General features: G+C 40.8%; 2 protein-coding genes across 2 annotated transcripts in view; both read left to right on the plus strand.

Moving 5' to 3' along the window:
- ppm1lb (protein phosphatase, Mg2+/Mn2+ dependent, 1Lb) overlaps positions 1-14,903 on the plus strand; it is a 55,211-nt gene extending 40,308 nt beyond the window's left edge. Inside the window, exons 2-4 of the mRNA XM_085430255.1 lie at positions 2,362-2,578; positions 10,525-10,686; positions 12,774-14,903. Of these exons, the coding sequence (XP_085286381.1) occupies positions 2,362-2,578; positions 10,525-10,686; positions 12,774-13,114 (720 nt within the window). The 3' untranslated portion in view covers positions 13,115-14,903. The remainder of the gene's footprint in view (positions 1-2,361; positions 2,579-10,524; positions 10,687-12,773) is intronic.
- Positions 14,904-14,975: 72 nt separating this feature from the next.
- Positions 14,976-18,684, plus strand: LOC146694130 (ADP-ribosylation factor 6-like). Its single transcript, XM_085430256.1, has 2 exons — positions 14,976-16,597; positions 17,183-18,684. Exons 1-2 carry the CDS (start codon positions 16,283-16,285, stop codon positions 17,489-17,491), a joined length of 624 nt encoding a protein of 207 aa, XP_085286382.1. The 5' UTR covers positions 14,976-16,282; the 3' UTR covers positions 17,492-18,684.
- The last annotated feature ends 309 nt before the right edge of the window (positions 18,685-18,993 follow it).

Raw genomic sequence — 18,993 nt, forward strand, 5'->3', positions numbered from 1 at the left:
TAGCCCTCCCTGCATTCCTTCTGTGCTCTTATGCTGTTTGCTGTTCTCATTCTTAATTTTGTTCCCTTGTGTTTTGTTATTCTTGATTCTTGTCTTTTTTATTCTGTTCCAGTAGTCTCTATCCTCACCCTGCTCTACACCCATCCAACCTTTTCTCCCTTTATCCACTAAGCTGGCATCAGATGTGCCATTGTGGATCAGATAATCAAGTCTTGGCTTCCCTGCACGCACTGACTGGTGCATGTGCACATGCAGTTAAATAGTTAAAAGGAATGTAGCTGGAGAAACGGTTTGTGGCCCCAGTGCTTTGTTAAGGACTGGCAGACAAACAATTAAACTGCACACTAATTGACTTAGCGTAACCCAAGCTGACAAAAGACTTCCTGTTCTATGTTTGACCTTTGAACTCGGTTTGTGACTCCTACCCCCTTCATGCTAGCCACGGGATGAGAATATGTCATCAGGGATTGTTCTCAGAAAAGATTCATGGTGATTTTGGAATGAACCTCACTTTGGGAGTAGAGCAAAGTGACTGTGGGAAATGGAAAATGAAAGACAGATTCATGCACATCCACACATGAATAACAGTGTTTTGGTTTCATTGGAGAAGATAGGGGTGGATTGACAGAGCTTGCAGAGCAAAGCTTCAACTATGCTGACAAGATATAACAAGAGAGGAGTGGAAGAATTGTTTTCATGTGTGGAGAAAAAGCAGAGGAGGCAGTGTTATCTAAGTCCTTGAAAGCAATTTCCCAGAGCAGAATGAGATATAGATGGAGAGTGAAAGAGAGGGAGGTATGGATAGAAGAGAGAGCTAAATGGGGACAGTGTATGAGCACTCGAGACATCAGGTTCATCTGAGCTTCTCTGTCATACGACCTCTAATCATTATATCCAATGCCTGGAAATTGCAATCCTTTTCCCTCGTTCTGTTTTCTTAATTGACTGCTCTTCAATCACCGCAAGTGTTAGGAGGGGAAACCACATGAAATATGAGCTTTATGAATCTGGGATCATGCAGACCAGAAGCAAGTTAGCAGTATATTATCTGACATTTGTACCTCATGACCTTGGCTTGGCCTGCTTTCTCTGAAGCCCGGGCCTGAGGAGGCAGGCATTATTTGCTCTGGACCTGCGATGGGAATCTGTACAGAATCTGTTGATGTCCTTAGAGTAAAATAGATAGTGGTGAGGATAAAGTTTCTCTAGCTCAGCTCAATCCCACAGCATTAGCCTGTGTACACTTGATTGGCGGTGCACTTTTCTTTCTTTATCTCTGTTTATCTGTGATTTATCTGCTTCAGCAAAACCGAAAGAACAAGCGGGTTACTACTAGTCCAGCCTGCCAAAGTCACCGTGTACGTATCTGTACTTACTGCACTTGCAATTCTGTCTCCAAAATAGGAAAAGTTTTTGGAACATGTTGGGAAATCAGCTTATTTACTTTATTGCTGGTAAGGCAGCTTTAAATCTTAACATGATGACTAAACTCTGGGGAGCTGCTGGCAAAAAATAGTTCCACCATGTATCACTCCACATGGCCTCAACATCTTGTTTTTACATTCTGGGTTTTGTAAGGATTTAACAAATAAAAGATGCTAATCTGTGAGTGTTAGATGTGCCAGTTGGCAGTTTTGGGATATTTTCCACTGAGGTATGCTAGCGTTTCTCCACCTTGTCTGATCCCCCAACTGTGAATAACTCTGCTTCTTGTTCCTGGGTTCTGAGTTCATGCAAACAAATGCATATGTTAGATTTATTGGCCAACCTAAACTGAATACACAGAAGAAGTTATGGCACTCAGAAAAAAAAGGATTCTCTACCCTCAATAAACACGAAGCCATAATTTTGTGCAAAGTGCAACTAAAATATACAAAGTCAAAGATTTATTTATTCAAATAATTAATCAGTGAGGAAAATGTGCTTAAAATAAACTGAATGTATACCAGTCTAGTAAATTTGATTTGTTACAATGATTACATTGTAACGCATGTAACAAAATTACATGGAAAATGTATATGCAAATAAATTAAAGTCACCATTTTGGGCAGGATTTATTGTGTGGCTGGTTGCTTGTTTGATTTTCCTAAACCTTAAGTGTATATATATCCTCAGAACTGAGAAGCTGCCTTTAGTGCTGAAAAATGATAAATCACCTCTGCTCATTATAACCCTTAAGTATTCCATGCATTTGAAAATGGAGACCTACGCATCCTATGCTTCTGCTTAAACATAACCAATTAAAAGAAAAGCACCCTCATCAACATGTCAGAATTTATTCTCTTCTAGCACCAAATTTTTTTTTTTTTTTTATCTGCAGTCATCTAATTCTACTTGTCTCCCTCTGCTCTCCATTATCAGGCTGCTGCTGAGTTTGCTAAGACCCACCTACCAGAGGCTCTGCGCCAGCAGCTACTGACCTATGAACGGGAGAAAGAGCGAGACAGGGAAAAAGACAAGGAGAAAGATGAAAAAAGGGAGAGGATAAGCCTCTCCTACCCCTCCATCCTGGAGCAGCAGATACTGACGCTGGACAGAGAAATACTGGAAAAGCTCTCTGCCGCTTACAACGAAGCAGGTGCGTATTTGCCCGTTCACGTAACATCACACATGATACGTTCTGCAAATATGCCAACTTTCTGCCCTTTTTTGTTGTTGTTGTTTAGATGCTACATTTGTTCGGTAGTTAGCAACTATCAAAATACACGCATACAGTATTTCCGCCTACACGTGCAACCACAAAACTAAAGAGCATACAGATAGCGCAAGATGGAAGCAAAAGGTGTTTTGCTGCAGTGTCCCCTGTAATGCTGCACACAAATTATTTTCTTCTCCACTATTTCATTTGACGGTTGTTGAATAGTGACTGTCAGCACCCCAAGGCCTTGCTTATTCAGCTGTTTAAATACAAGTTGATCTTCACAAGGCTTGTAGTAATTATCTCGGGAGGCATGCAAGGAGAGAGTGGTAATGCAAGAGAGAGAGATGGATAGAAAGAGGTAGGAAAAGGCTCAGAGGAGTGGATTCATGTGTTGGAAGTGTGTTTTCTTTTGTTTTTTTTATTTATTGGTTAAAGCTATACAGTATAGGGAAATGGAAGCTCAGAACCACAGGCAGAATAAAACGAGAACAACAAATACAAAACAGAAAGACACACAAAGGGTCGATGGCAAAGTCCAATCTAAGTGCAGCTAAACAACCTCAGGAAAGAGGAGGAGAAGGAGGAGAACGATGTGGGCATATTCATGAACATGAGTGATTTTGTTTGAGTTTCATAGCAAGTCTTCCTTCTGTGCTGCCTTTATTGGATTATTGAACACAAAGTCAAGAGAGTTTAAATATGGATCGTAAGATTATTTCCTGGTCTCACTGCAGTGACTTTCTGCAACCTCAACAATTCAGCATTTCTGTGGGAAGGTCAGTTTTCCTTCCAGTGCCCTGGTTAAAGTGAAGGTGAGAGAGTAAATGCAGGAGGAAGGAGTCTCGAGTAGGTCTTTATTTACAGAATCTGTCTTCAGAGTTGTAACTGCAAAGTTTTGTTTGTATGGACGATTTTCTTCAAGTGCAGTTAATTGCAAAGTTACTGAAAGCAGCTGTAAAGAACTCACATGGGGCAAGAAGAAGAAAAAAAAAGCACGTGGCCTTCATTAATAATTGTAAACATGCATCACAGTTCAAGGGCCGAGCCTGTCACTTGTAATAGACCTGTGAGGTCAGCTGTCACTTGAGACGTGCTCTTTTGAAGTGGGTTTTGGGGGGGTTTTGTTTTTCTGCACATTTTTGGGGGTGGTGATCATCATGTTGCCGTGTTCTCAGGTCTTCGGTTATTTTAGCGATGCGGTGACTACATACAGTTTCACCGCCGCCTGCTGCAATGCTGATTCAGACAGATCTGCCTTCCAGATGCAGCTGAATTACCTGCTTTTGTTTCCGCAATTAAAGCAAAATCCATTTAAACGGTAATCAAGGCCGAGCAGACAAAGCAATTAATGCGTGCGTAGCTAATACACACACTCCATACTCGCCAACCTTCTGTGATGTAAACAGGTGAATTTTTCATCATTTCAACACCTCCGGCACCCACACCTGTGTAACATGCATGTTAACTGTAAGCCCTAGACATGCTGTGGAATATGAAATATAATCCTTTATTTTATGGCGAGTTTACTCTTTCTGTAACGAGCAGGAATGAAGGTCAAATCTGTGAAAAATTTGTTATAGCACATGGGAATTCTCTCATTCAACCGATGACATGAGGGTAAAGAGAAAGCATAGAGGCTAAATGAAAACCTGCATCAACAGTGACATGTGAATCACATCTAAGGTGGCGAGGCGGTCACGGGTATGAAAGAGCCCCTGAGAAAGCCTCACATCCTTCTGTGAATGCTTGACATGTGACAAAGGATGTTAACGAGGTCAATTAAAAACAGAGTTGGAGCTTTCAGTCTTTCAGTCTTTCAGCTGATCCTTCCTTCTCGAAGGTTTGGTTTTGCAGCTGAAGTCACCTGCTCTTCGATGCTTTATCCTCCACCTCCTTTGCTGCCTCTCCATCTGGAGATAATCATCGGCTTTCTGATCTGTCACTCCCAAAAGGGGCCAAAAGTAAATCTCCTCTCCTGATCCCGCTGCCTTCTTCTGTTCTTAAGTGGACCTGTTGCATTGAGTTTTAAAGATACTTTCCACACATCCATCTGCTCGTATCTTTTTCTTATGCCCCATCCTTCTTTTTGGACAGCACAGCGAGACAGACTGACATGATGCTTCTAGATAAACTTGCAATCTCCATTACAATAAATGGGCTCCTGTGTTGTCTAGTTCAGGGATTGAATTTGCTGTGGCATTTGTTGTGGCTTTCTTGCAGGTGTCTCGGGGGAATCTGCTGATCAGGTAATTGTGCATTCTTGTCCTTGTATCTGATTCCACAATCGCATCGTTTAGGGCGCGCAGCTCCCTGCTTTCTGTAGTAATCGGGGGGCCTAAATTGAGCTAGCAGGGGAGGGAGTGAGGCAGAATAGAGATACACACTCTCAATTCAGCTCCCCGTCCCCAGGACAACAGCGTATCAGATTTATCCCCCTGTTCATTCATCCCTGTGTTGTTTATCAGCGAACACAAGCGCCTCAAAGAAAGATAAGGAAGATGGGACTTTGATGCAGTGCCCAGGAGCTTAGAGTCTATTATGGAAACAGTCTCCTTAATGCTGTATGGTATTCTGCTTGTACCAATCTTTATGTGGCTGGGTGACATGTCTGCATGCAACAACAGAAAAATGGACTGTTTTGCTTTCGTCCAATAATCTGCAGTCAGCAGAGGCCACGCTGACCCGTTAGCCATGTCATCTTAAAAAAAAAAAAAAGGCGTCTGTCTATTCTATTAAACAACTATTTAGGTTGGGAATGTAAGATTTAAATTTGTGCAGAAATATTACGTGCACCATAGTCTGTCTCCAGGAAGATGAAAATATGTATAACAAAAACAAATTAACTTTTTTGCACAGCAGAAATTAAACATTCATGTACCAACCTCACCCTACACGGCATCATTTTGTTCACATCCTCTCCGGTTTCTGACCTCTAAGAGACACTGTAAGGGTTCCCGGAGGTCACCGGTCTTTATTCATTTTCATCTTCAAATCTCTCAAGAATGAAGCTCCACTTAGTGAGGCACTACTCGTTGTGTTTTTGCTCTCATGCGTATGTTTTTGTGTTTCTTTATTGCCATTAATCATTGAATTTTAGTATGTTCTGTGTGCCACATATTCCCCTTCAGGCAAATATTTGTTTATACCAAATGTGTTCGGTGCAGTTTTTTTAAACCTACAGTGCGTGTGGAACGAGGCTGTGTAAACTGTGGCAGATCCAGTCCTTTTTTTCTTTTCTTTTTCATAATAATGCCAGTTACATATATAAAGTGAGGTCAGTTGCTTTTTCATTAGATCATTCTGAAAGATTTTTAATTAAATGTATTTATTTGCAATAACAAAAAGTCAAATAAGCGTGTCATATTTAAGGTTGTCAAACCTAGGCCGTAACCTGACGTGCACCTCCCCAGAAATCTAACTACACATCACCATCGATAGAGACCACCCAGGCTTAAATGCAGTAATTTGTTCAAATTTACTCAGTTGATCAAAGTGGAATGGTTTGAAAAGATCATTTGAGCTACGGTGTCATGATCAAAATCTGACCATGAACTCGGTCTGCTACCACCTAATACTACAGCTAGAGTGGTTGTTGAAGTTGTTCGAAAATGTCGGCTCTTATAAATTATTTTTGATCATAATCGGACAAAACTCAGCCTCCTGACTGTGTCTGTGCTGCTACTTAAACAGAAACAGTTACAGCTGACTAAGTATGACTGATGGCTGTTGTTACTTTAAAATGAACTTTAACTAAATGTTTGTTCAAACAAAGTCAGCTTGCAGCAGTTTGTTTCAAACTCTGCAGCCACTTTGTTTATGGGGCAGAAGAAGAAACAGTTTGAATTTTGGTGCCAGTAACTATGAAGGCCAGCAGGGTGTTATGATCCCAACTAATCACTGTGAAGGCGCTTTCGAGCATGTCATCAATGTCATCAATGCCTACCCTGTGACCTGAAACTGATGGATATTTGGTGGCTGCACATCAGTCTGTAGTGTTTAAAGCATGGAGAACATTATTTCTGGGATTAGGTAAATAAAGTGAGAATAGGACACAGCAAAGATTAAAACCTTTTTCCAGTATAAGGTTTTATAAATGTTCAGGCTAGAGAAAAGTAGTTTACACTGGTTGCTGTGACATCAGCTTTTTTTGGCCAACAATATCTTTTATTGAATAATTGCCCAGTGTGAAGTAGTCAGACTCGAACGCCAAGGAAGGTGGTAGGGAAGTGAGCAATTTATTTACAGTGAATTTAATTTCATGAAGACTGAAAAGAAAAACAAAGTAAGTATGAACAAATGACTTAATCTGTAACATAATAAAATATAAAGAAACGTGACTGAGTATTTGCCTTAATTTGCAGAATGTTTGATTTGCCGGGAACAAAACGCTTACACAACAAACCCGGGAAAAAAATGGAGAGCATTGCAACTGCTACTCCACTTTGTCACAACCAGTCACAGCATTATATATCTGTATAAAGAGGAAAAACAAACAAAAATCCTTATGTGAATGGATTATTTATAGGGTATTAGATATTCAGATGTTACCAACATCGAAGTCAGAACAATTCTCTCTAGATAACTTAAGAGAGGGCCCTAAGGGCTCTGAAAGGCCTGATAAAATTAGTGGCTTTTTTCAACTGAGGTAGAATACCATCCCTTCATTTTAAAAAGTCAACTTTTTGCAAATGAGCCTCAGAGCATGCCATCATATAAGCCCTCTCTTCATGCTTCCAGTCTCTTTACAGCAGATTCAGAGGAATCCTCCAGTAATACGTGATGTAATTTAGGAGCAGACCTCAAGCATTCCTCTTTCTGTTGTGGTCAAAGGGAGGAATAGATTATGACTGATCAGTTTGTAAGTATTTAAAAACAGACTGAATGGTAGGAAAAGCTGTAACATCAGCTTAACACTGAAGAAAGCTAGTATCGAACACGTTTGATGGGCTCCAACGTCAGACATACGTCACAGTTGCACCTCCGTTGTCCTGAACTCACCATGGAGACTTTTTAAAGTAGCTGCTGCCCACTGCAGGACTGTACAACCTTTGGATAGATTGAAAAAAGATTGTAAGCTTGTTGTGCGTGCGTGCGTGCGTGCGTGCGTGCGTGTGTGTGTGTGTGAGGAATTCGCTCTCACCTTAGAATTCAGGTTTTAAGTCTTTGCAAGATTGATGTTATTTCTAAAAGACTTGTTAAGGTCTGTAAGGCCTCGGGGCGTTAAGCTTTTTATTTTTTCTGCACCCTCTTGTTTGTGGGAAGGGAAAAGAAACTGGAAGATTAATTATATTAAAGGTTAACTCTACCAACATTCAGGTCTCGAGGTCTACTACACAAGTTGTATAAAGATCAATTAATGAGTGCAGCATTAGAGAGAAGGCTTTGCTGGCTTCTACTCATTTCTGCTGGACGCGAAACTGAAGTTTGGGCAGATAAATTGCGTGGAGGGTAAGGTGGCCACTGGGTTTTGACCAAGAAAGGAGAGCATTTTCCTCCCCTTACCCTCAACTTCTTCCTGTTGAGAGGGTGTTTTTCCTTCCCACTGTCGCCAAAGTGCTTGCTCGATCATGGGGATTTTCACTGTGTTTTTGCAAGGTTTTTACCTTACAAAATAAAGCGGCTTGAGGCGAATGCTGTTTTGATTTGGAGCTATGTAAATAACATTGAAGTGAATTGAATACCTCTGTTTGTGCTGTTTATATTAAGCATGCATTCCAGCTTTAGGGGAGGAACGTTAAAGCAGATTAAGGTTTGACTTTGACAACCAAACTCCCTGAACTAGACTAACTAGAATAGATATGGTCATAGCCCAGTTAAATCAAATCTTCTGCTACTCTCCTATTTTGCCAAGAACGAGAGAGTGGAGAAATGATAGGTTGGTTCGGCTTTGCACACTAAAGCCAAAGCTAAATCTTACACAGGGCTCCAGAAAGGCTGGGACTGACCCCGAGGAAGCTGCTGTAGTTATTTAGGGGTGAAAAAAAATGAATGGAATGAAAATAAAAACCTGAGACGGTCTGAGAGGCGTGATATGCAAATCCAGAGTGTTGCTCTGACTTTATAAAGCAGGTCGAAATGATCCACATTCTAAAAATAATATACTGCTCTAAATGTTAACAGTTCAAGTCCAAGGAAGTGAGGCAGGATGGCAGCTCTTAAGGGATAAAATTACTGTGGATGTGCTAATGGGCAGGTAGTGTTTTTAGAAAGGCTTTGAAGAAGACCGCGAGGTAGGGCGAGCGCGATGGTGGCAGTCCTGACCCCACATTTTTCACCTAAATGCCAAGCAGGTTGGCTAAGTGCATAAATCCATTCGGGTGCTGTGGATACACTTAGACTGAACTCTCCAGATGTATTTGAGAGCATAAATAGAGCCCATCAGAGTTTGCTAACTGAAAGAGTGAATTAGTGCAGTGTTGCAAATTGAAGTGAGAGACTAACTGGGGTTAAGATGTTAATGGTATTGGAGTGTTGAAGGTGTGCCTGGCCAAGCTAAGCCCATAATTAGCATGAGCACAGGGTGCATATGGGCCATGGTGCCATTTTAATAGGGAATGCTGAATGTGTGCACTGAGAGGCTGGGCTAATTGGGGAAGGGTGTGCTAGGAAGGCACCTCAGTCCATTATCTCTATCACCATGGGAACTAGATAAGGATAATTAGCTGGACAGCATGGCACAGTGCAGTGACAGCTATAGGCACAAGGATTAGGGATGCATAACGTGGTGAAACTAATAGAAATAGATTTTTCACAAGGTCTGTGAGATTTACAATTAAGCGGCATCAATTTTCACTTCACTTCACTTCAGACTAGTTACTTTCCGCCTCTAGTTTCACCCCAAATCTTTCCTCAAAGGGGAATAATAAAATCACTGTCCTGCTGAGGAATTGTCTCTGTCCTCCAGCTCTATGCCCATCTCACACTTGTTTTATTTCATCTGCATCATGCACTGCAGCCTTTTCTTTACCGTTTCACTGCTCACCAAGCGACTGCGTCAGGTCTGGGACAGAATAACTGCAAACTGATGGAAGAAGCCTTCATGGAGAAGAGATTTATTCCATTGGGTTCAATGAGAAACAGCTGAAACATACATTTTCAGTCAGCATCGGCACAAATATGTGAAACTTAAAAGAAAAGTTTGAAATGTTAGTAGGTCATCCACATACTTGTAGTGGCATTTAAACCTGCTTAGTTTTTAGCCCTTTTTTGTCTCCTTTGGCATTTTTCTACCCTAAAATCCTGACTGTGACTTGACTCTACCCCCTCTCTCGCTGTCCGGGTGGTCCAGAACTTTCTTTTCCCTCTTTCCTGTGTCCCTCTCTCTCTGTCCACTTTTGTCTTCGCTCGGTGTGAGCAGATGGCCAAACAGGCAGATCTGTTCTTTCTCTACAGGACTTTGGATCTCATACAATAGGCCTCAGATCCTGAGTACATACACTGTTCTGCCTGGCTGGGAAGCTAAACAAAGAGAGGAAGGAGAAAAAGAGTGGAAGAAAGAGAAGTTGCGTCAAAGAGCGTTTGAATTGTTTGCACGTGGCTTCAGGACGGACGTGCGTGTCTTGGAAGAGCGCTGTGTTTTTATACTGTACTGTAAAACATTGTGTGTCTGTCACTGGATCAAGTTTTCAATCACACATACTAAGGTTTAAGAATTGGGGATATAATGAGCTGACATAAATTTATCAGCTGTCACATTGTTTTTAATAAACACTGATTAATAACAGCATGGTATTTTTGAACCACATGAATGCTGTTTTTCCATCACTCTGGTAAAGACAGAAATATCTCAGCAGCTGTTTGATGGACTGCTATGAAATTCATGTCCAGCTACCGTGATTATCATCTCCTTGCTTCTCCTCTACCCTTCCCCTCCTCTGTTTCAGGAACTACATGTCTGGTGGCCCTGCTGTCTGATAAGGAGCTGACAGTGGCTAATGTTGGAGACTCACGCGGAGTTCTTTGCGATAAAGACGGCAATGCCATTCCTCTATCGCACGACCACAAACCTTACCAGCTCAAGGAGCGTAAGAGGATCAAGAAGGCCGGTGAGAAAATGGGCTGCGATCCAGACCCATACGCAGTTCTCATTATATTCAGAGCAACAGAAAAGACTTCAGTTAAAACTTGAGGGAGCATCCAAACTCACATTGTTGCTATGAAAGCATGAAATGAGTCTTCTTATGATCAAAGCTAAAAGCCATTGCACAGTCCTCCCCCCTCATACATCTCAGTCTCAGGCTGACATCGAAACCTACTGACTGATAACACTATCTGCTTCTAAAGCAGCATGTTATCAAAACCAGCCAGACGGTGTTCAGTGTTTAAGGTGTAATCGTAGGCGCAATTCTCCCTCCAACCCAATCTGCATACTCTCTGCGTGAGGAGAGTTTGATGGCAAATTTCCAGATTAGTCAGTGTGATCGGCAGAAGGATAGCCCACTATCGCCATCTAGTGGTCCAATTTGGTACTGAAGATGAAAGATTTTGTTGACTGATAAGAGAAGCATGTTTTCAGTGGAGAAATTTCATACAGTTTTTTAGCAGCCTTTAGTGAGAAGTGCACCCAAAGCTTCAATCATAAACTGTGATGTGCAGAATGACTGTTGTACTGATCTCTTCTGAAGAGCCTTTACTCCAACACCAGCCTTAAAACGCCAGCACTCTCCTGAGGAGAGCTGATGATCTCTTTGCATTATGGAGCATCTGGCTGAGTAAATTTATGGTCTGATAATAGAAAAGTAAATTTATGTGAATGCTGTAAACCTTGCCTGTGCATTGTCGATGTAAAAGCCCAACAAGGGACAAGGGCAGGAAATTAGCAACAATTATAAACTGTAAACTGTTTAATGCTCTGCACTGGAACTACGTCAAACTGCACTGTCACTTTTAAATAAAAACATAGAAATAAAAATATTTTTAACTCCTCAATAATAAATCAAGTACCGAACAGCAAATTCACATTTAAGATTTAAGACTAATTTATTTAAAAAAATACAAAACACAGTAAATCAGAGGCCTTTTCCCCTAAAATTTGCACACTAATAATAAAATATGTTTACATTTATATTAAAGCTTTATAATAATATTAATTAGGTATATTCTTAACAGTCTGTGCTGTTCTGTGGAAAAGTCTTGAACTTGTCCTCATTCCTTTATATTGTGCTGGGAAATGATAACCAATTTGTATTTAATCATAAACTTAAACCTTGCTGGGATTTTTACATTTTTATTAACAAAAAAAGGACGGAGACTGCACCAAGAGACAAAAAAGATAAAAGACTGAGACTAGAGAAGAAAAAAACGGGCGAATTTTTTCTATTATAACATCAACAACAAAAAGAAAAGATGTAATAAAGCTTCATGAGCCAAACAAGCTCATTTAGCGGCTGAATTATCCATAAATGGTCCACAGTGAGTTTGGTGCCTCCTGAGGGTTAGTGTAACATGCTGTCAGCAGCAATGATGCTAAAATACTGAAATTAATGGGGAAAAAACACAATTCATGGGCTATTTGAATACAAATATAACGATAAATGCCTGAAGATGCATTTACAAGCTTAACTTTTAATACCTCACAGAAGCTGAAGAATCAGTGGCTGCTAAAGCGAGGACAGAGAGACCAAGTCCTCTGCTTTTTCTGGGAATTTTTGCAGGAATTTTGGACCTTTTTTTATTAGTCAGAGTTACACATAATTAGATTTGTTTATAGCCATGGCCTGAACTTTTAACCTCAGTACTTTTTAACATCCTGCATATGGCCTTGCTCACTGCAAATTCGTAAGTCTTCATGGCCTAGTATCCAGTAATTTCCAGTATAATTCCCTGTCTGCATATCTGTGGAAGCCATAGTGGACTCACAGCTGTACATGCAGGATGTGAAATGAATTTAAATGTTTCTAACAAAAACAGTGCTGCACTGGGTCAGTGGCAAAGAGCCATGTTTGCGTTTTGATGTCATTTCTTAGTTGATGAAACATCCTGTCATTTAATCTGTCAGAATATTTTACATTTTAATGGTTAAGTAGCTATACAGCTATACACGTGTGTCTCCTCCCACCTTTGTTTTTGTAATTTCTGTCTTATTATCCTGGTTTCTTACATTTTTTCTAATATCCTACCCACGCATCCTCAGGCGGTTTCATCAGTTTCAATGGCTCGTGGCGCGTCCAGGGCATCCTGGCCATGTCCCGCTCTCTGGGCGATTACCCTCTGAAAAACCTCAACGTGGTCATTCCCGATCCCGACGTCATGTCCTTTGACCTGAACAAGCTGCAGCCCGAGTTCATGATCCTGGCGTCGGACGGCCTGTGGGACACCTTCAGCAACGAGGAGGCGGTTCGCTTCATCAGGGAACGACTGGACGAGCCGCACTTTGGCGCCAAGAGCATCGTCCTTCAGTCCTTCTACCGCGGTTGCCCTGACAACATCACCGTCATGGTGGTCAAGTTCAAAGGCAAGGCCAGCGAAAAGTAGACCGCACGTCTTCTGCGCACAGTATCTATTTTGTGTCTGAATATAAATAAGAATATACTTAAGATGAAATAAGCGCTTTTTGAGCGAGAACTATTTCTATCACACATATTTACAGCAGTTTGTCCCTCAGTGCATCCGACCCCCACCCCGTCATGCCCCCCTCGCCTGCTTTACTTTGCGATAAAAGTGACCCAATAAAAATGTCCTTCATTTAGTCTTAGCCATATCTCTGAGGCACCGTAAAGCGAGCTGGATCACTGTTATGCAAATAATCTGATTAAGCTTTGTGCAGCTGTGGGTGCGGCTATGATCCTGCGTGTGTGTGTGTGTGTGTGTGTGTGTGTGTGTGTGTGTGTGTGTGTGTGTGTGTGTGTGTGTGTGTGTGTGAGGTGACAGTCATTGATGTCTCTTTGTGATGAACTTGCACACATGTCTGACACTAACATCTGATTCGTTGCCCCATTGTAATGTCCCTTTTAAATGACAGCATGATGTTTCCAGTAATTTCCAAACTATGTCTTTCCCTCACTGTCTGTGACCTCCAAATTCTTTCTTCCACCTTGTCTGTGTTTATCGATTAAGAAATCTGTTGTTCAGCACGGTGGCGGGTTTTCTACACGACCAACACAAATGAAAACACGTTACTGCTCATACTGTACAGCAATAGCACTTACCACTTTGTTACATCACACTTGCTGGATGTGGGGAAACCTTCATGTTTTGGCTTGAGTTGCCCCGTTTTCTAATGTGTCTTTAATTAAAACGATCGCTAAGAGTTTCTGTTCCACCGAAGCGTTTCACCCTCACGTTTGACCTCTCCTGCTTTTTTCTGGCCCAACTCATCAGGATGTGTAACTACTAATAATGTAATAACTGTTGGATAATATTGTAGCTTGTAAAAGTGTAATTAAATGTTTGGAGTAACAACAAAGTAACATCTCATTATGACTAACTGCTAAGTTTTAATTCAAAAAGGTTAATGTGTTATCTCATATAATAGCTGACCGCTAACCTGGAGAGGTATGAAGAAGGTAAACGGTTCTATCATAATAATAAATGGCAGTTTTAAGCATTATGTTATGTAGGATTTTATATTACACCCTTTAAAAGACTTATTTCACAGATATTGACATCCCCTTCCTTTATGTGACTTTTGTTACATCATCATTTATTACAATCTACCTGATGAACTTAAACCGACAGCATACAGTTATGTTTTCATCTTTTCACAGCGTCTCATCTCACTAAGGCAAAAGTCGTGGATCTGAATCGCATCGCTTTTGATTTACTCTGAACTTAATCTTAACGAGCCTTTGAATGAGATCAGTTATCGTTGCCTTATTTTCTAGCTGTTCATATCCTGTTATCGAGTCCGCTGCCAACACGACTTCTCGGTTTTTTGATGTAACGCAGTCGACCACACGGCGCACAGTGCACGACCTCAGCGTCATCCCTCCTTAAATCAAATGTGGAAAAGCAATGATGAAAACATGTCTCCGAGAGACAAATTGTAAGATGAATGTACATACTGTCCTCGTGTATCACTCCTCCAATGTTTAACGCAGCGGGGCACCTGTTACCTGAGCTGTTTCACTTCAGAGATATATACCCAATGAAACTGTCTGTGCTTTTTTCAGTTCACATTTTTCCTCTAACGTATGTTACGGGATGTTTGTGTGGCATTTGTACTTGTTTTTGTTGGATTTCATAAACTGTAAAAAAGAGAAAATTCAGAAATTTTAAGGTGTAAATCACAAAGGTAAGATTAAAACGATAAAAGTTCGCATCATTATTGTGTGTGGAGTTTTTTATTTTAATGTATTCTGTACAGATGTAGGTTACAGTACTGTGCAAAAGTCTTGAACCACCTCTTATTTCTTTGTAAAAATAAATGAGAAACAGCAGCACCGGGTTAAATGCAGACCATATCTGGTGAGGCTTCAGTGAAGCGTAGCTGGATCGACTTACAGATCAGATGATTCTCTCAGTTCCTGTTTCAGGTCTTTGCTTATTTTTTTTCTGTTTCTTAAGGACAGATACTGTTCATCTGCTACAGTTTTTATTAGACCTGCCACTTCTTTTGCCCTCCGCTTGTCCTGTTTCCTCAGATTTTTTTTTTTTTTTTTAAGATCTCTTTGGAAGATCTTCAGAAAACCTGGAGAACTGTTGCTGAAGGCCACTTTAAAAAATGACAAGAAAGTCTGGGTCCCTGGATGAATTTCAAATAAATGAGGTGTACTATCAACACTCATCATACTAAAATGTGATCAAATTCTATTTTGTGCCTTATTTTCATTATTTAAAAAGAAGCTGTGGCAAAATCAACTGATGATCTCTGACTTTTCAAAGTTTTAGATTTGAGTCTGTTTATTCCACCTGCTGGAGGATATCTGAAGATGTTAATTAACATAAGTTGCCATTTGTGGTTTTGTTAGCGCGGGTCAGTTCATTCTGCTGCTGACATTATAAACAAGTCCACAGTTGATTACACCAATTAAACCTGACAGCCAGATAAAAGGTCTGTAAAGAGCTGCAACAAACAGTGACATGAAACCTAAAATGCAGTCAGGAGATCCAATAATAAGTATCCAGAATCACTGGTAATTAAATATGACAAGTAAATTGTGTAGTTAATCCTTTTTGTATTCACTAATAAAAACAGGACTCTGTTTAATTAGATGCAAATGTATTTGAGATTAATGTTACATTTTGAGATTGGCTCAGAGGCTTCTGGAAGCTGCACTTTGACCAAACACGTTAGACAGAATTTGCCCATCTGCTACGGCTATCAAACTTTAGCTGTGATGTCACTGGTATGAGGCCAGCAGTGACCAGCCAGCCAGGAGGTAACACAATCTTCCCCGTTGTGCAAAACATGGACTTCCTTGCTGCTGGTGTGTATGATGATCCGGGGCAGGTGTGATGTGACTCCACTGACTGTGCTTTGGTAACCAGAGAACTGCATGCTGCCCCACTCAGCTGCACCGTCAGTTCACATATAAATAGCTTTACTGAAAGCTACGCAAGGCCAGAAGGAATCTGGACACAACAGAGGGGAGGGATTACTCGTTCTTCATAAGACAGCAGACACACTGAGTGCACTCAGCGTAGTTTACACAGTTGCACAAAGAGAGAAAGCTCCACAGACACGGACTGCATTCTTAGGACATGGGTATTCACGGATCCAAGTATCAGAAACAAGCACAAGTCCTGATGCTGGGCCTGGATGGATCAGGAAAGACCACGCTGCTTTACAAGCTGAAGTACAACGAGAGTGTGGTGACAGTGCCCACTGTGGGTTTCAATGTGGAGACACTGGAGACGGACAGGAGCAGCCCGGCACTGATTGTGTGGGACGTCGGGGGCCAGAAAAAGATGAGGCCCCACTGGAGGCATCACTATACCGACACAGCTGGAGTGGTGTTTGTGGTGGATAGCAGGGACCTGAAACGGTTGGACGAGGCCCGCAAGGAACTCCATCGGGTAAATAAACCAACGAATATTTTATTGTTGAGCATGCACCTTCACTGTGCAGGCTTTGATGCTACAAATCTGTTTCCAAAACTGCCTTCGAAAGGGGAAATGTTGAAAGCATGTAGGGTATTTATGAGCAGGGATTTGTGGCACTGCAACTAGTTTCGAATCTAGCAACTCAAGAAACTTCAAGGCACTGTATTTAAACTTCTGATGAGGTCATTTGAAGGCATTGTTTTTGTGGACAAAACAATAAAACATGCAAATTAATCTTACAGGTGCTTTATTTTGTGTTCCTGTTTATATCTTTAATAAATTATCTATCACGCATTATAATGTAGTTGTAGGAGGGTGGTTTTTAATGTGTTCATATGTTAAAGGTATTAAGAGGTCATTAGGATTATCAGTTTAAAGTCTTCACAAAAAACCTTCTAATTGTTGATAAATGCATAATAAATGCCAAGATATTCTTCTATTTTTAATTTTAATGTGTTGTAAACCATATAGTTATAGTAAACCTGGAAGCAAGCACAAAACTCAGGCTTTTCTAAAAAGTTTGCAGTGCCGGCCCTCACTGTGTTCTCTGCTTACCAGATTCTGAGGTACGAGAGTCTCAGGGAGGTTCCTCTCTTGGTCCTCGCCAACAAACAGGACCTACCCGGAGCTCTGAGCCCAGAGGAGCTTTGCCTGAAACTTCATTTGAGAAAAGTGTGCGAAGGCAGGGCCTGGTACATCCAGCCGTGCTCGGCCACAACTGGGATGGGACTCGAGGAAGGTTTCAGGAGGATAGTGTATCTCATGAAGACCCCACTGAAACGGACTCAAGAGGACATTAAGGTGAAGATGAGGTCTAAAGGCTTCAGTGTCACGGCTATGAAACAATCCTTGCTCTGCGGCAGCTGATGGATGAAGACTTTCTTTAGTTTTATTCATGCGCTGTGCAGGATTTCCCCCTGCCTGCCTCTGCAACACATCACTGAACGGCCTGAGTCACAGACAGAGTGCAATAGTCAGAGATAAGAATGTGTATCACACTGAGGGCAGAGTGTCCTCAGACTGTGACTGCAGACCACTAGTATTCTGTGAAAAATCTTGGATTAGCAGATTATGGGAAAACAGTCTCAAGCTGTCATAGGCAAATATTTAGCCTGATAATACGTAAAAAAGCTGATAGCGGTTGGTGGTTGTGCAAGTTTTCTCGCCTCAGCTGTGCACTTAACTTGTTTATCTTTTAATCTGTTATTTGTGTTATTGTTATTGTCACAATATTACAATATTCAGAGTTAGTGGTAGATTATCTTCAGGGACACAAATGTGAATACAAATCATATCTACTGTATATCTAAGGTTTGAATTGTGTATTTTCATTTGTCCTGTATTTTTTTCTAATTAAATAAAAGTATTTGAATCAGGCAGGTTTGTGGAAAAGTGGTACTGCAGTACTGCAAAATGAGCATGTTAGGGTAGCCAATGACAGCAGGAATAGCCTCCTTGGTTTTGCCTTTCAGGATGTGTTCACAACAAGTTTTTTTGTTAATTGTAATTTGTTCAAACTTGTTGCATTCAAGGAATGTAAAAATAATTGAAATGATTGAAATGAAATCCTCCAAAGCTTCCTCCTCCTAGTTTACACGTCAAAGGCAAACAGATGCTCCGTGTTACCTCATGGACTAATCCTCGCCCTCCCTCTCTCGGTTGCTCATAGAGCCTCAGGGTGCTGGACTTTGGGTGGAGATCTCTGTGAGTTTTTATGTCTTGACATCAGTGACATCTCTGTCCTGTGTCAGAGCTGGGTGTTGAAGGACTGATAGCTTGGATCTTATTCCTACCGTTGAGCTGGCTTTTCAGTGCTTGTCTTAACTTCTGGAGTTATTCCTGATCTTTATCATGGCTCCAGTCGGCCTGTGGGCCTGATTTGACCACACTTATCCAGACCAAGTGACAGTATTTAACCCTCTAAAGCCTCTTCTATAATATTTGATTCATGTTTTTTGGGAGTTTTTGAGGATTCTTCAACATCAGTATGACATTTCCCCCCTGAAAAGGTCAAATAAATTGCACAACACATTTTTAAGCAAGAAAACAAACAAACAAACAAACAAACAAACAAAATAAACAAAAAACAACATTTAAAAGATTACAAATTAAAAGACATTTATACAAATTAATATTAAAATTTAGACTTTTTTTAGTTGTCAGAAGTTTCAATAAACGTTTCATTTTCAAAAACAATCTCAATTTTCTGGCAATTATTTTGTGGTTTGGGCTTTGAATGATAAAGTCCAGACTTTATTCAGTTTGAGGTGCTTGTGCGTGACCCTAAACACGCCATTTATAGTCAAAGTGGTCAAATGTGGTTGAATTAAAACAATTCTGCAAAGAAGTGGGGGCCAAAATTCCTCCAC

The sequence above is a fragment of the Copadichromis virginalis genome, linkage group LG14 (genome assembly GCF_057382275.1).
Source record: "Copadichromis virginalis isolate Kocher_CV1m ecotype Utaka linkage group LG14, C_Virginalis_male_GT1.1, whole genome shotgun sequence".
Taxonomy (NCBI): domain Eukaryota; kingdom Metazoa; phylum Chordata; class Actinopteri; order Cichliformes; family Cichlidae; genus Copadichromis; species Copadichromis virginalis.

What these genes read in the sequence shown, in the direction of transcription:
- LOC146694130 (XM_085430256.1), top strand. Translation starts at nt 16,283, where the DNA reads ATGGGTATTCACGGATCCAAGTATCAGAAACAAGCACAAGTCCTGATG. An exon ending in CCCGCAAGGAACTCCATCGG is followed by an intron (nt 16,598 to 17,182) that starts GTAAATAAACCA and finishes TCTGCTTACCAG; the next exon opens with ATTCTGAGGTACGAGAGTCT.